This window comes from Merops nubicus, unplaced genomic scaffold, assembly GCF_000691845.1.
Source record: "Merops nubicus isolate BGI_N331 unplaced genomic scaffold, ASM69184v1 scaffold16126, whole genome shotgun sequence".
In the NCBI taxonomy this organism is placed as follows: Eukaryota; Metazoa; Chordata; class Aves; order Coraciiformes; family Meropidae; genus Merops; species Merops nubicus.
In genome coordinates this window covers 94,811-111,118 of record NW_008615775.1, presented here as the reverse complement: position 1 = coordinate 111,118, position 16,308 = coordinate 94,811, and the positions used below count along the sequence as shown (strand labels likewise).

The window sequence follows — 16,308 nt, the reverse complement described above, 5'->3', positions numbered from 1 at the left end:
CTGCTGAATCACCCTGTTGTAACCCTGCAGGGACACTAATGTGTTTCCCTTTGGAGTGGTTACAAATACTGATGATTTCTAGCCTAACCACACCCCCCAGGCAAAGCAAACTATAGGATTTCAACTTCTACTCTGAAATTCTACTCTGAAATTCCAGGGACTTTTTCTGTGTCCACTATGCATGCGTTGGGTAGATCTTCAAAATCCTGAGTTGCTAGACTTAATGGTCTGCAAGTGAAAGACGGATGCTCTGGAGATCATGAACTGTTTGACTGGGAGACTAATTTTTATAGGGAAGAAAATTTCCAAAAACTACAAATATGAATGGAAGAATGTTTTTCTTTTTTCCTTCAAAATTAGAACTGTTGGGTGTTTAATACTCAAAACTGTGCCACTATAAAAAAAAAAAAAAAAAAAAAAAAAAAATTTCCCCATCAGTTCAGAACTAAGCCACCTTTTAACTGCTGTTTAACTGTTAGAATATGAGGGCATGATTGTAAAGAAAGGAGAGTTTGACTAGCCTATGAATGTCTGCAGGTGATTATTTTTGTGAGACTAGGGCTGGGCTCTAATAATGTTTTAGTAAATGTTGCTGAAAATTTTAAGTAAACAGAGTTCCGGCATACTGGACTTCAGAATTGCTTGTAGCAAAAATGGCTCAGATAGCTTTCTATCTGGTCATAGTGTGATTTGCCCAGCCCTAATCAAGTTTAAACAATAACACAACTGTACAGACCAGTATAGTAATAAATTGATTTTAGTTGATAAATGTCAACTGATAACTTGTCTTTTGAAATGTATAACATTAGTAAGCTTACTTTTTTTTCTCCTCACTGTGCAACTTTTCCAGGTTTGGACCTTATGAGTCTTACGACTCCGGGTCTTCTCTGGGTGGGCGAGATCTGTACAGATCTGGCTATGGTTATAATGAACCCGAACAAAGCCGCTTCGGAGGTAGTTATGGTGGTCGATTTGACAACTCCTACCGGAATAGCCTTGACTCTTTCGGAGGTAGAAACCAGGGCGGGTCTAGCTGGGAAGCACCTTACTCCCGTTCAAAATTGAGGCCTGGGTTTATGGAGGACAGAGGAAGAGAGAGTTACTCTTCCTACAGCAGTTTTTCTTCACCCCATATGAAGCCTGCACCTGTAGGCTCTCGGGGGAGAGGAACGCCTGCTTATCCTGAAAGTGGATTTGGAAGCAGAAACTATGATGCTTTTGGAGGACCATCAACAGGCAGAGGCCGAGGCCGAGGAGTAAGTACAGAATCTTTTCAGATTCTTTTCACTAGACACTCTTTTAAACCCTTTCAAGACCACTGCTTTAAATGAATGCACTGTCCGGTACAGTGCGGGGTTTTCGTCCAAGCAAACTGTCGTGGTTGGCAATGTTGTTTACCCCCTTGAAGCTGTCTTCAAGTAGAACCCAGTCCCTCGTTCTGTTGAAAGCAATGAGTCGTAGAAGACTAGTTGATAAGGTTTGTTAAATCTCTCCTTTTGTTTGAAAGGTGAAGAAAAAAGTAATAGGTTTGGTCTAAAAGGGATTAAAAGGACTTGCATTTTTCCTTGTAAACACTAGCATCTTTGCTGCTGGTGGGGAAATTCTTGAATATTGTAAAAGTTTAATTCAAAGTCTATTGAAGTTTTGAGTAGGTTAAAGGTGCAATGTATGAGCAAAAAAACAAACCCCAGGTTGTGAATGCTAGAGTAGTTTTTGTTTCCTGTTCTTTAATATGTTGAACACGTGGTTTATCAAACATCAAGTCTTCTTTTAAACTTAATTCTTACTCTGACTTGTGTGTTGGAAGGGTGATGGGGAGGAAATGGCAAAGGTGGGTGCTTAGCAGTTAGTGATTCTTTTTCAAATTTAAAGCATGGTTAAAGGGTCATCATCAACTTGAAATCAGGTCTTTTCACAGAGTTGAGATTAATTTCCAGATAGAGTGTCTAGTCTTGTTAATTACCTTTGTTTTGTTTTGAAGACTTACCTTCTAACTCCTTTTCAGTGGATTCCTTTCCAGTGTAGGATGTAAAACCTAGTTGTCCAAGAAACGGTGAGATTCTATTTGCAGACAAAATAGTGGATCACATTTTGGAGCTAGGGGGGGAAAAAAAAAATAAACCAGAAGAGAGTTAAAAAAAAAAAAAAAAATACTGACAGAAGTGTTAAATTTAAGTTGATGATGTCCCTTAATCTTGGTTTTACAATCCCCACTCCAATTATGTTTTTCTTAAGCATGAAGAGTTCAGTGAACGCTTTTCTGCCTGTACCTTTAGGTGTAATTTATCTTTTAAAATTCTTAACCATGCCATATTTCTTTGGGAAGCGATTCTTTAGGGTTAAACCTTACAACTTATTTGCAGCTTGAAGTGTAGAGGAAGATCATTTTTTACTGGGTCTTTGAAATGTCTAATTGTGTGGTGGTTTTGTTCCAGAAAGTCTACTTTGCAGCATTCTTGGGTACTGTAGTTGCCATGTTCAAATGTTAGCTCTGATTTGCACATGGCTGCTAGCTATCATGTCGCAGGATATGAGAAATGGATTCTTTGTTTCTCTGCTTGTGAACCTGAAAGTATTAAGTTCTTAGGCTTGGGTGCTATTCTTTCAGAACTCCTTTAGGTCTGAAAGTTTTCTGCAAAGTTATGACCAAGTAGCCTTAGTTCTTTTTGTTTTGCTTTTGAAATTTATCTTTTTAGTCTCTTACATAATAAAGGAGAAGGTCAAGGCTAAACTACTTACCATATGTAAAATGCATTGCACCTTTAATAGACAGACTGTCTGTTTAGAAAAAAAGACTACTTGAAATTATCCAAGAGCATACTTCATGTCAAATTTATGTGTACAGTGTAAGTGTACATGTTAAGTTAATTTCTTTAGCTGAGACAGTTATATAACTAACATGGAGAACCTTGTGCATGGATTTCTGATTAAGAAAAGTGCCTGTTCTGGTACATTCTGTCTGTCATTTAAAATTTGCTTTAAAAAGGTCATGCTTTTCACAAAGTATGTTGAAGGATTTTTAACTGTAAAAGAACACTCTTAACTTCAGTAGTATAATACTAATTCTCTTCTCATGGCAATACAAATATTTCTGCTTATCCAAGTCACCCATCCAGTCAGTGGGCTCTCTTCTGCCCTTTATTAATCAAATTATTGAGTCAATATTAAGAAGCATGTTAGCATTTTTGAAAATACTGGAGCTACCTCAGTTCTCCATCTTCAGATGACTCATTTCATGCCTTCAGAGATTGAACTTTCATAAACAAGTGTCCATAAATGGCTGTGCAGCATTTTAGAAGTAATAGAAAGCTTTGGTCTTTCAGCTGAGTTTTCACTCTTGTTCCTGCCATGTTTTTGTATCACTCCATGCGGGTCCAACTTTTAAATAGCAAATGTATTGAATTCAGTGCAAAGATAAGTAAAACAAAGAATGAGTTTCCATCAGTTAGTTGCTGTTCCACACTGGACAGCTGCCTTCACTCCGTTTTTGGATCACTGCTAATCATTTGTCAGAAAGAAGCTTAAGAAGCTTGCTTTTTTTTTTTTTCACTGTTGACAAAAGTGTTGAAAACTGGGTTGGTTAGCTTTTTTTTTTTTTTTTTCCCCCCAGAGGGAGAATCATTTATAATCTAGAGAATCTGAAGAGGAGCCAAAATGTTAAGCTGAGATATGAACTCTGATAGACGTGTTCATTGTCTGGACAATGGTTCTGAATAAGCAGAAACACTTTATACCTATATATTCATTCTACTACACGAACAACCACAAAGCCATTGCACAACACAATATAAAACTGGGAGCTTAAATTTACCCTGAATTTTGCTCTAGAAGTCAGATTGTTACTTAGTTTACAGTTTTATTATACCAATTAATTGTTTTATATCTATTGATTTAATGTATTAATACATTTCTCTTGATTTCACAAATTTTCAGCATATGGGAGACTTTGGAGGAATGCACAGACCTGGAATTGTTGTTGACTATCATAACAAACCCAGTCCTGCAGCAGCTGCTGCAAGAGGAATAAAAAGAAAAATGATACCACAGCCATATAACAAACCTGGTGGGACATTTATCAAGAAACCCAAAATGACCAAGCCTATTTTGAAGCTGAGCCAGAAAAAATCACCTAGTAAGTAACAAGTGCCAGAATTGTAAGTTAAAATCAGTTATTTTCTTTTTATCCATTAGGAATTATTTAGTTTCAGTGTTCAGAAAGAGAACTGTATGTGCCGTTTTGTAATTCTTCAGTTTCTTCCTTTGAGGTACTTGACAACAGATTCTATGAATGTGCTTTTTATACTGCAAGATATTTTGCTGATTTAATTGGGTTTTTTTATGTGTTTAAATATATACTGTTGAAGACTATGTCATTCAGACTTTGTGTTTCTACTCCCTGGAGGCAAATTTTCACCACTGAAAACAATTTCGTATCTCAAGTTGCTTTAAGTGACAGTGCCTGACAAATATTAAAATATGCACTTCAGTGAGCCTGGGCACTGCTGCCCAGACCTTAAAACATGCCCTTGCAGAAGCCTGAGCCCTGCTGTCCAAATACTTTGACAGATGCAAAAAGTAGTGCATCAGCTGCAGTGCGGCTAAAATAAAGGCACAAGGTGTGGGTGGAGAGGGAAAGGGAGGCAAACTGAGAAAACTGTATAAGTCGTTACAGAATAATTTCTAAAAGGGAGAGATTGCTTCTTCCTGTAAGTGAAATGTAATGAAGATAAGAAATGGAAGTATAAATTGCGCAGTATTAGTGGTGCTTGGTTGGTTTGGCTTTCCTAAAGATGTCCTGCAACTCTAATAATTTAATTTAATAATTGCAGGCAACGCTGGAGGAAAAAATCACTAATGAGGTTTGAATAAATTCTTTGGTTTAAGGGAATGTAAACTTGAGTTATTACGAGCAGCGTGTACAGCAGTCAAATTTCAGGGTTTTGTGCTTGTAATGTCCTCAGTCATGTGGATCTACAGTGTACAGCTTGGTTTTAAATCACACCTGAAAAATGTTTAAAATGACTTTTGTTCAACACTTGCAAGGTAAATGCACAGACTTAGCAGAAACTTCCACGTGAAAATTTTTTCATTTTTATTTTACAGTTCTAGTTACACTAGCGTGTATTACAAAACTGTTCCCTTAACTTTAACTTCAGGGAGTGCTGTGAAAATTTCAGGCACTGGGTGTATAGAACATGTTCCTCTGCCTTTTGTATAGGGAACATTATTACTGGATTCCCCAGCTTTGTTGTGATGAAACGGGTCTGTAAAATATAGCCAGCTGTATCAAAGACTTGCATCTCAAAGGTCTTCCTCTTGGCTCTTTTTTCAGTACTTCTGTACATTCTCTTTTTATAAACTGCCTTCAGACAGAGCACTGCTAGTTTATTATCTGTTCCCCCTCTCTCATTTCCAGCACCCAAGGACGAATGTACTGCATAATATTGAAGCTACTTTAAGAAGTGGGGCAGAGAGCGCCTACTAGAATGCATTTTTATTCAGCCTGTCTTGTGGCTCTGAGCCTGGGGAGAGGAAGCTGTTGGGTGGCTTAGCACAATCTTCTGAAACTTGAACTGAAAGATGCTCAAAGTGGTATCATGTAGTTGAAAACTAAAAAGTGGGTGATAACAGAAAATTGGGTGCAATTGCCATGTAATATATGTATGAAAATATTTCTCAAAATTTTGTCATTTCAGTCCTAACTTTCTTATTTTGTGGAGTTAGATATAGGTGATCTCTTCTAGACGAATGTAATTCATATTCCTAAAGATAGCTGATTTATATTTAGTATTATTACAAAATATAAGCTGTACATGTATACTGTCTTAGCTGCATAACAAGCTGATTTTTTTTTTTCTTCTAAATATCTTGTCTTTAAACGAATTGACAGTGACAGCACTTCTGCATTATTTAATTTTTCCTCATTTTATGTTTGTAGACATGAAGTCTTTCCAGGATTCTACTATAGAGGTAAAGAATCCCAGAATTGGAAAATGTTTGTGATATTTTTTTTTTTTTCAGAAGTTTGTACAGTCTACCTTAAGATGACAAGTTATTAAGCTAGAATGATAAAAACTAGGTGCTTATATAGTGAAGTTTTTATAAACTTTTTTCTTCATTTTATCTGAAACTGTATTATTTTGATAGTAGTCTGAAATCCTTACTGATTTCAAGTGAAAGATACATAGCTTGTGCAGATGGTCTGGAAAATTAATTTTAAAGTGTATTTGTAGATCCTATATGTTCTTGTAATGCACAGAGAGCTGTAATACAAACACTGCTCATGGTGTCCTAGGCAGTCAGCTTGACTTCCTACACCTATGACCTGCTTTGATGGGTTGAGAGATAAGTTACAAAATGATAGGGAAATTACTAAAGAGCAGTGAGGAAGCATGCATGGGACACATCAAGGAGAGAGGAGAAATAAAAACAGAACCAGTGTTAACAGGTGTTCTTTGATAGGGTACAAAGATTAGTTCCCACATACAGAAAGATCAGTTGCTACAATATGTAAGAACATATTAGTAAGTTAAGCATGTATATATATATACGTATATATGTTGTTCCTTGTTGAAAGACTGGAATAATATTTTCCTTCTTTTGAGGTGGAGGTGTTAACGTATTCTCAACGAAGTATTTAAAAGTCTGAATTGAAAGTCAGGATGTTTGTGTAGAATACAGAATTTTGATTGGGAAACTGATTAAGAAAGACTTTAAGGCATGAAGGAGAAATGTGTAGCTTGAAGTGTTTGTACACTGAGTCTAACTAGTTAGATACTCAACTCACTTTCATGTCATGTTTGATAAAAATAGCAAGTGACAGATTATTTGAAATAAAATGATTTACAGTGTCTTTTTCTGGATTTAGAATGTAATTATTTTGTGTTGGCTTTTTTCTTACAAAATTTGTGCATTTGACTTTATTAGGAAATCGAAGTGGACACAAGTGGTGCAGTTGTTATATATGAAGACTTTACAAGAGATGCTTATGACCTTGGATATCAGACTTTTGGAGGTAAGCCACTTTGCTTTATCAGGTAAGGAATTGTAGGTATTGCATCTGTGTGACTTTGAATTAATAGATTTAGTAAGCCTGTATGTATGACATCTAGTTATTGAAGGAGCATGACTTTTTTAAAAAAAAAAAAGTTCAGAAATTTGGCCGTGGAGAAGGTGATTATTTGTAATGTCCATCCCAATGTTTTTGTTCTTTACATGCTCATTGTCTCTCTTTCTGATCACCTTTGTATGTTGTTGTTTGACTTGTTTTAATTTTTGTGAAACTGATGTAAATGGTCTTCTATATTTACTGCCATTCCATTGCTTAAATGTTGGTTACCCACTGGTTCCTCACACACAGGCTATTATTTATCCCACTAGCTCGTCAACCTCACCCTTAAATCCTAGGTGAGTCACTTTTATAAAAGTGGAATTAGTTAACTCAGAGAGCTCCTCTCAAGAACACGGGGTCTGTTTCATGTGCAGACTTAATGAAACAGGTTAATTATTAGTTTACATAAAGTCAGTTAAAGTGTATATTAACTAGTTATTTCAAACACATACCCAAAGTAACCTAGTGTTAAGGCTGAAATTATTTTTAGACCCGTTTCCCATGTGTGCTGCCCTGCTGGTTGTGTAGTGTAATTTGATGGTAAGGAGTGCTGCAAATATGCAACCAAGTCATTAGAGTTTCTTGTCTTGACATAGTACGAATTTGTGTGTAAGTTTTCTTCATTTTTAAAAGTTTGTGTAAGTGCACTGAAGGAAAGTGGGAGCTCCAGTGGGAAGTCTCATTTTATATTTAGATTGAGACTTCCATTCACCAGCTTGTAATAGGATTGGCACTTGAATTCATGAGCTTGAGGGACAAGAGGTAGGCCATTTCACCCCACAAACTGTCATACCAGGTGGTTTTTACAGCAATGAAATGAGCCTTTGCACATTTACAGTAAGTAAGTAAGGCAGTAAGTGGAATTTAAATCCTGAGATCAGTAATGGGAATTGCCTCTGTGTGGGGGTGTTTGGTTTTTGGTTTCAAATTAAGATGTTTCCTACTTTCCTGCTTTGGGTAGGAATTTTTCTCCTCTCTGGATCAGAGTAATTTTTGAGCTTCTTTGCTAGCAAGTGAAAAACCTTGGGGTAATCATGAGTGAAGTGTAAGCTGTTCATCAGTGGAAATGTTTTCAATACTCACTGACATTCTAGGGTCTCAGTTTTTTGAAATTTTTTTTTGTTTTTCATTACGCTGCTGTATGTTCCTTTCTGTTACTGTTTGAATGGAGGCAGATTTCAGTGGAGGAGGTTGACATCTCTCCTAACGCTGAACTGCAAAAGAAAACTAAGGGATCCTTTTTCCTGCTCTAAAACTGCTCACCAAATAATATGCTAATTGTTTCCATTTGTCCGTAGGCTTTTAAAGCAGATGTGGGAAAGGCAAGCACAAGTACACTTATGCAAAAAGTCCCATGTTCTTAGAAATTTTTAATGTTGCAGAACTAATTTCTAGTGATTTATTTGCTTGCGCTCCTACTTACATGCCAGGTGATAAATTAATGGAGTTCTTCATAAAACTTCATAAAGCTTTGGTAGTTTTTTTTTTCTGTGTGGTGGTTTTGCTTTTGTTCTGCCCCCTGTCTTCTCACTGACTGTTCTTTCACTGGTTTATTTCTTCAGCTGAAAATCTTTTGAAAATTTTTCTGTGAAAAGCAAAGTCTGTTGAGGAAAAATAACAACATTGTTGGTTGGGTACTGTACCTTAGTGAAGCACTACCTTATCTCCTTTATGAGAACTTTTACTTTTAGAAACTGCCTTCTCAGCACGAGAGAATGGTTTTAGATAGTTTCTTTTTATATAAGAGGATTGTAGCAATGGTACTCTAAAAACCGTGGGAAGTTTCAGATAATGTTGTTTCTCCCCATGTATGCCAGCACCCTTTCCTGGTCACTTCCTTGAAGAGGCCTTTAACAAGAGTTTGCTTTAACTCTTGACTTTCCTTAGTTTTGTGAGTGTAATCTAGAGTCTAACCCCTTAACTACTAAGTTTGCATTATTGGAAGCAGGTGTTTAAATTGGTTGTCTTTAGAGGAGGGGGGAAAAGAAGCACAACTTCTCTGGCATTTAAATAAGCCACTGAACCACTTCAGTGTAGAGTCTTTCTGTGTTTTGAGGTGTTGGGTGAGGAGGCAGGGAAGTCAGATACTTTTATGGGGGTTTATTTTTTGTTTGTGTGGTATTTTGTTTGTTTTGTACTTGGCTGGTTTTTGAACTTAACATTTTAAAATTCTTCTACTGATTAAGATGGCAAAGGAGAAGTCAAAAGTGAGGAAGAAGAAAAGCGGCGAATTGAGGCCAGAAGAGAGAAGCAAAGGCGCAGAAGGGAAAAAAACAGTGAAAAATATGGTGATGGATACAGGTTTGTGCTATGACTTTTGTCATGTGTGCAGTGTTTTTCTTCTCTTTTATCCTTCTGTAAGAGTATGCCTTCTTTTCTGAAAGGCCTTGGCCTGGTGTTAGGGAAATGAAATATAATGAGGGTAGGAGCAAAAAACCACACACCCTTCCCGCCACCCCACAGCACCCCACCTCCAAAACAAAAAAAGCTAACTCAAACAACCAATTTTTTTTGAGCTATTTTGTACCAAACATAAATAAGTAGTTCTGTAATTTTTTTTAGTCTTGCCCCAGTCAAGTGGGCTTATGGCCAGCACTGTACAAAACTGTTCCAAGTCAGTGCAGTATGGAATCATAACATTATTACCATCTCCTCGTACTGAGGAGGCCATATTTCCATATAAAGATTATATAGGTTTTGTATAGAAAATGAGCTTTGGATTAATTCTTTTGACTATTTGTAGTTAGGAAATGATTGTCTTCAGTATGAGAAGTGCTACAAAAGGTGACACAAACTAGAGAACTGTAACAGATACGCTCGCAGAATAGTGTGGCTAGCTTCCGATTTTAGCAGTTTTCATCTCCTGCACAGGTAACTCTATTCTGAGAACGACCTGGTTTGTGTCTATTTCTTGTAGCAGTTATCCTTCATAATGATCAAATAATGGGGTTTGTTTTCATTGTATTTTCTTTTTCACTTGGGCGTCTTTAAAGAATGCTTTTCTTGTTCCTTTCCTGTTGAGGTTTGTCAAGTCCTCATACTTTAACAGAGAGATGGAAGAATGTTTCTCAAATAGTAATATTACTTAATGTATTTCTTTTCATAGAATGGCATTTACTTGCTCGTTTTGCAAATTTCGAACGTTTGAAGAAAAGGAAATTGAGGCACATCTGGAGAGTGCAGCTCACCAGGAAACATTGGATCATATCCAGAAGCAAACAAAATTTGACAAAGTAGTGATGGAATTTCTTCATGTAAGGCAACTATTTTTCAATCTATATAATACTTTTATATTAGAACGTAAAAAACAATTTACTGTTTATTTTTCAAATTATGCTTACTTTATTTTAATTATTTGTTTTGCAGATAACCTTTGGCATAGCACGTTAGTAAAAGCAAATTCAGAATCTATAGAATAGTGTTACCTTTACAGTTGAAAGTAGTGCCTTAATTAACAGCAATTAATTAGTATTTATTACAGACTTGTTCTGAGTAGTATTTTAAGTATAGGTTCCTACTGGAATGTAAACACTTGTACATCAGCTGTGTTACAGTTTTGCTTCCCTTATTTCCATGTAGGAGTGTATGGTGAATAAATTCAAGAAGACAGCTATGCGTAAGCAGCAGACGAGTAACCAAACAGAAAATGCTCAGGCTGCTGAAAAAGATATAATGGAAGGTGAGTAATGCTTTTCATGTGAAAGTGCATACTGTGGAGGTCTGCTTGTCCTTTTCTCAGTTAATTGTTCTCCAAATTTGATAAAATGTTTGGATTAAAATGATTAGTTTTCGTACTTAGTCTGTATCTGGTTGGGATTCCTTGCATCATTTCTGATATGATGTGGAATGTAAGCACAGTGGGAGATAGCAAACTTCATGCTTGCTAAGTAGGTAGCCTTGTCAGAGAGTAAGATAATGTGCTAGGTACTTGACAAACAGAATTCTGTGTGCTTTGCCAGTCTTATTCAGTGTAATGCTTGAGAAGTGGCAACAGGTGGATGCAGATAGACGGAAAGCAGGAAGGTCAAATGGTCAAATATGATGGCAAGGCTCTAGAAGATCCTTGTAGGATAGTTGCTGTTTTGAGGAGTGTTGACAGAAGTAGGAGTCTTAGCACTGTCTTGGCTACCCAAGATGCATCTCAGTGTGATTTCCCTTCCCCTCCCCCACCCCCTTTGGCTACCTTACAGGCAGTTTTCCAGAGAAGTTTTTGTGTCCCTGCCTTGCTGTATCGTATCCTTCCACTTGCTTGAGGGACTTCAAAAGATATGCCAGAGCTGGAATACCTTTACTTTAGGCAACAACTATTTGACTGTTATCTTAATTGGATTTTAAGCTACTTAAAACCAGATATCAGCCAACATCTTAACCATCTCCGATATTCTTTTTGTGTACTTACATGAAGTCCTCGAAGGCCTGTTTGTCTTTTTGGTCACAACATTCTGTTGGCAAGCTAATATTTAAATTTGCAGGAAGAATTTCATTCATTTCTTTCTGGTGGTGAGGGGAGGCAAGAAAATAAACTAGTTGTTCTTAGGAGAGGCAAAGCAAAGCCAACTTTGGTGAAGCTTTTTTTGTTTCTTATAGCAAAATGTGTATTATTACAGACATTAGTTATTGTTGATTTTAAGCAGGCAGCATTTTTATACATTAGGTACTTCCATTTGATTGTTGTATCGTTTTTATTTCCCTTTGTTTAGGGAAGTAGGTGTTCATGTATCACAATCTCAGGCAGCAAACAATTGCCTAGGTCTCGCATAGTCTGTGGAGAGAAGGAGATGGAATATTCAAGTGAAAACCTTCCTTCAACACTGTTTTCAGAGATCGAAATTTTCATGCCTGAATTTGAGTATATATTCCCTGTGGTTCAGTTTGACATGTTTAATAGCTGAGAGCTCTAATTTTCTGCTGTAAAACAACCTCTTCTACTTCCCTAGAGTAACATGTTTTGTATTACTGATTTGTTTCATCTTCTTTGACAGGGGTTACTGCTGATGACCATATGATGAAAGTTGAGACTGTTCATTGCAGTGCTTGCAGTGTGTATGTTCCTGCATTACACAGTTCTGTTCAGCAGCACTTAAAATCTCCTGATCACACAAAAGGAAAACAAGTAAGATATGATATATTATTAAAAATAAGGCAAGCATCGTCTATAATAGTAGGTGAGAAGTATTATGGTACTCAGTGCAGGTGGTTTCTATGTTCTTTTTGGATATTTCTTGTTCTCTAGAAAGCTAGAATGTCCTTGTTACATGTTGTAAACATAATGTCTCATGAAGTAGCCAGTGCTTAAGCACCCCCAGTTAATGAAATGTTGGTGTGCTTAATAGCTAACGATAGTTAAGTCCTTAGAAGGTTATTCTTATTTTGTGGGATTTTTTTTTTAACTGTCATGAAGAATTGGAAAGATTTTTGTTGTTCAGGTTGTAAAACATATGTACTACGCTTTCAGCAAGATATTGAAACTGGTGTCATCATTTTTGCTTGGCTGTTATGTTTTTAATTTGGTGTCAAGGGTTAGGGCTGGGCTGGCTGCTAGACAGATGAGAGAAAAGTGAGAGTTTAGATTTAGCAGTAGTATGGTAGTGGTCCCTGTTACAATCTGTAGTGACACACTTTTAAGGTGGGTAGAAGGATTGAAAGAGTAGTGTGATTGGGGAAAAATTGCAGTTGGGATTGGGATTGTTGGATTGGAAGGGACCTTTGATGGTCATCTAGTCCAACCCCCCTGCAATGAGGAGGGACGTCAGCAATGGGTTAGGCTGTGATGGAAAAGTGTCCTATCTGCAGATGAGAGCGAGGTAACTGGTTGTAGACAGATGAGTGGTTGTAGTTGGTCATACAAGCAAGATAGGAATATTATCTTGTTACAAAACCAAAGCAACAAACTATAAAAACTATCAGAATTGAGTTTATTATATGGTTTGAACTTAAATGCTAAGAATGAGCATTTTGTGCTTCTGTATGTTCATTATTGTCCTTACAGAAACTGGCCATGAATCCAAATCTCTGTGACAATTGTGTGAGAATAATTCAATGTAAAATTTGTTTCCTAGGCCTACAGAGAACAAATAAAAAGGGAGAGTGTTCTTACTGCCACCAGTATCTTGAATAATCCTATTGTCAAGGCACGATACGAGCTCTATGTGAAGGTAAGAACCAAATGGCAAACAAGTAATTTTTGATGTTTGCTCTAACACCATTTCCTCTGTGCTGATGGAGTTTAACCTCTGTGTTCTGTTCCTGCCTTCTGGGTAGCTCATGGATTAAGTGTACTTCTAATGTATTGGGCCAGGCTCAGGTCATTGTCTTGGATAACTTTGCAGAAAAAGTTGCCACCTTCAGATTTACTTACCCGCTTTTGGTTTTAGTTTACCATATATATGTATATTTAGTCAATTTTTAATTAGATGTTCTTATTACAAAAAATTAAGCTTTAGGAAGTCGTCAGCCGTGTTTTTATACGTAATACTAACTGTTGAGCACAAAACATTTCACCGGTGTATGAACTGTTACATTTAGAAGCAAGGGCTTCAGTGTGTGGCTTTGTACTAAAGTACAGTGCACACGCTACTCAGCTACTTACTGCGTAGAATTTCTAGGGTTTATGGCAGCATACAAAAAAATGAAAGCTTACCACAGTAGTTGTTGTGATTGGATAGTTTAAAAGACATGGCAGCCTATGTTGCAGGTACATGGCCTGAAAAACACATGAATTCATTTTGGCAAAATGTGGGGTTTTCTTCTGGGCCAATGAAGTGACTTCCTGGAGTAGTACCATTTTAGGTATTTCTGATAGTTACTTTTAATTGCTTTATAATTTTGCCTACGTTCAAACAATAGACTCTTTTCAGACAAAGCAATGCTGTTGCAGAATTATGACAAGACATGAGCCAATGCAGAAGTTAATTGTGATTTAAAATGTTAAATTAGTCATGTCCTGGAAAATTATGTATGATTTGGTGCATGAATCAGTTTCAGCCAACTGTGCTGTATCTGTTAAGAAAAGGTAGCAAGTGATGAGATACCACAACCTGGAATATCTGCATGTATTTCCAGCAGAGTCTTCTAGTGTTCCTTCTGGCCTGGGGTGTGTGTGTGCGTGTTTTCCCCTACAGCCCCCTAGTGGGGGACTGGTCAAGGAGGGAATGGAGGTTTATCATTCATCAGCTGGAAAACTGAGGAAGATAACATTTGTAAAATTGACTTCCCAAGGAGACTACTGTCACTTTCAGAATGCTTAGCACTGCCATTGCCTGATGGGGGTTGAACTGGGTACACGGTCAGCAGCACTTGCTCAGGGAGATCTGTCTGGCTTCTGCTTACACAAATCCCTCTCATCCTTGTATTAGGTGTGGACTGAAGGACTCCAGTTTCATTTTACAGCATGTGGTGAATCAGACCATGCAATTCACATGTTTGGTGCCTGCAGTCTTCCAGGGGAGTAGGAAATCCTTGTTACAGCTGAAAATAGCTTGCTGTCAGATGAAGGGCAGACAGGCTTTGGGAAATGCCTCTCTCCGTCCCCCAACCAGAAAAACCCAAACAAACAAGAACACTACAAACAAATCACAACCCAATGTTGTTTTGGGAAGTGGTGTCCACCCAACATATGCAGTGTAGAAAGAGAAAATTCAAAGCAGGGAAGACCTGTGAAGCTGTTGCACAGGTTTGTACCAAGTCACAAAGGCAGGTCATTAACATCACAAATGCTTTTGACAACAGGAGAACAAAACTGGAGGTCATAATCTCCTGATTTTTATGCATCTTCATTGATACACTTTGACATGAGCAAAAAAGATACTTTTTTGGTCTTTTCTGTTACACTGCTGGATTTCTTCATGTATACTGGGAAGTTTGTTCTTGTGATGTGTGTCCTAGAAGATGCGCATATCCCAAATAATTTTGACTTAGGGAAAACAAGAAAACTTTTTCTGGTGAGGCCAGTTCTGTTTCTAGAACCACACTCTGCTGAGAGTAGGAGCCATTCCATCTCTTTACCGTGACCAGTATTTGTGACACACCTTCTTCCGTTGTGGTTTTGTCTGCAAAAATTCTGTTGAAGTAGTTTTGATTGCCCCATTGAGCTACTGAGTAGCTGCTTGGAGGATGGCAAATGTGTCTTGGGTTGATTGGCTGGCTGACACCTGGCAGTGGGTGATCTATTTTGAGGATACTTGCTGCGTGTTGCATTGGAGAAGACTTTTCAAAGTTGAAGGCTCTGGCTGGTGAAAGGGTGTCGAGTAAGCCCATGCCCTTCATCTTGGAGGCAAGCAATAATAACTGCTGTCTTACTTTGGACACCTTGGCTGCTTCTTTTTGGGGAGGTGCCATTCTATCTGTGACTTCCTGCTTTACCCAGTGCTTAACTGAAAATCTCTTTTGCCCTTTGATTTAATCTGCTGTCCAACTAGAGACTGTTCCACAGGTCGTTTGCTGTATGGGCAAAACGAAAGCAAGCAAGTAGGTGTATCTATTTTAAATAAACTTACATCTTCAAATGTGCCATTCTATGAACACTTGGCTTCTATTTTTCTTTGACTACATGTTTCTACTTTGCACTTTAAAAATGAAAGCAGAAAGAAAATTTTTTTTTTTGCTGTAAACATAGTATTTTCATATTCACCATCTCACCATTTCGTTATGAAGTCAGTTTTAGATTTTCAGATCTGTAAAATCCTCTTTTTTAAGAAATAAATGCAGACTTGGTAATATTCACCTGTACATGTATACTTGAACTTAAATCTTTCAGCTGGCATTATAGTCTTGGACACATCAGCCCTAGCAAAGGTGTAAAGGTTAAATCACCCATGGTAATTTTCACTGAGTTAATCTGTTTTAAAATTTTTCTCTTTCATTTTAGCATGGTAAAGGTGTCTGTGGTGTCCACTGAAAATAGAGAGATCTCTGTGGAGTTACCCAAAGATAGTCCCTCATATGTTATGTGGGGGCTTTTTGTTTGTTTCAAGCCATTACTTGCAATAACTGGATTACTAGCAATTACTGTCCCAGCAACATGGAAAGCAGCTTCAGTAAATTAGATTATGTGGCTTTAGAAAAGCTGCTGGTGTTTGATAAAAGCTCTGGTCTTTGTTACACTTCTGGTCAGCGATTAGTGTTTCTTATAGGTGGCCTTCTTAATTTATTAATGCAGCTTCCTTGGATTTATTAGTACCAGAACAACTCTGTCTTCT

General features: G+C 37.3%; 1 protein-coding gene across 1 annotated transcript in view; it reads left to right on the top strand.

Annotated features, from left to right (window-relative positions):
• Positions 1–16,308, top strand: part of ZNF326 (zinc finger protein 326) — a 27,485-nt gene that overhangs the window by 7,515 nt on the left and 3,662 nt on the right. The window contains exons 3-11 of the mRNA XM_008942648.1: positions 851–1,256; positions 3,934–4,132; positions 5,939–5,970; positions 6,928–7,015; positions 9,298–9,412; positions 10,218–10,365; positions 10,691–10,790; positions 12,094–12,224; positions 13,171–13,266. Of these exons, the coding sequence (XP_008940896.1) occupies positions 851–1,256; positions 3,934–4,132; positions 5,939–5,970; positions 6,928–7,015; positions 9,298–9,412; positions 10,218–10,365; positions 10,691–10,790; positions 12,094–12,224; positions 13,171–13,266 (1,315 nt within the window). The remainder of the gene's footprint in view (positions 1–850; positions 1,257–3,933; positions 4,133–5,938; positions 5,971–6,927; positions 7,016–9,297; positions 9,413–10,217; positions 10,366–10,690; positions 10,791–12,093; positions 12,225–13,170; positions 13,267–16,308) is intronic.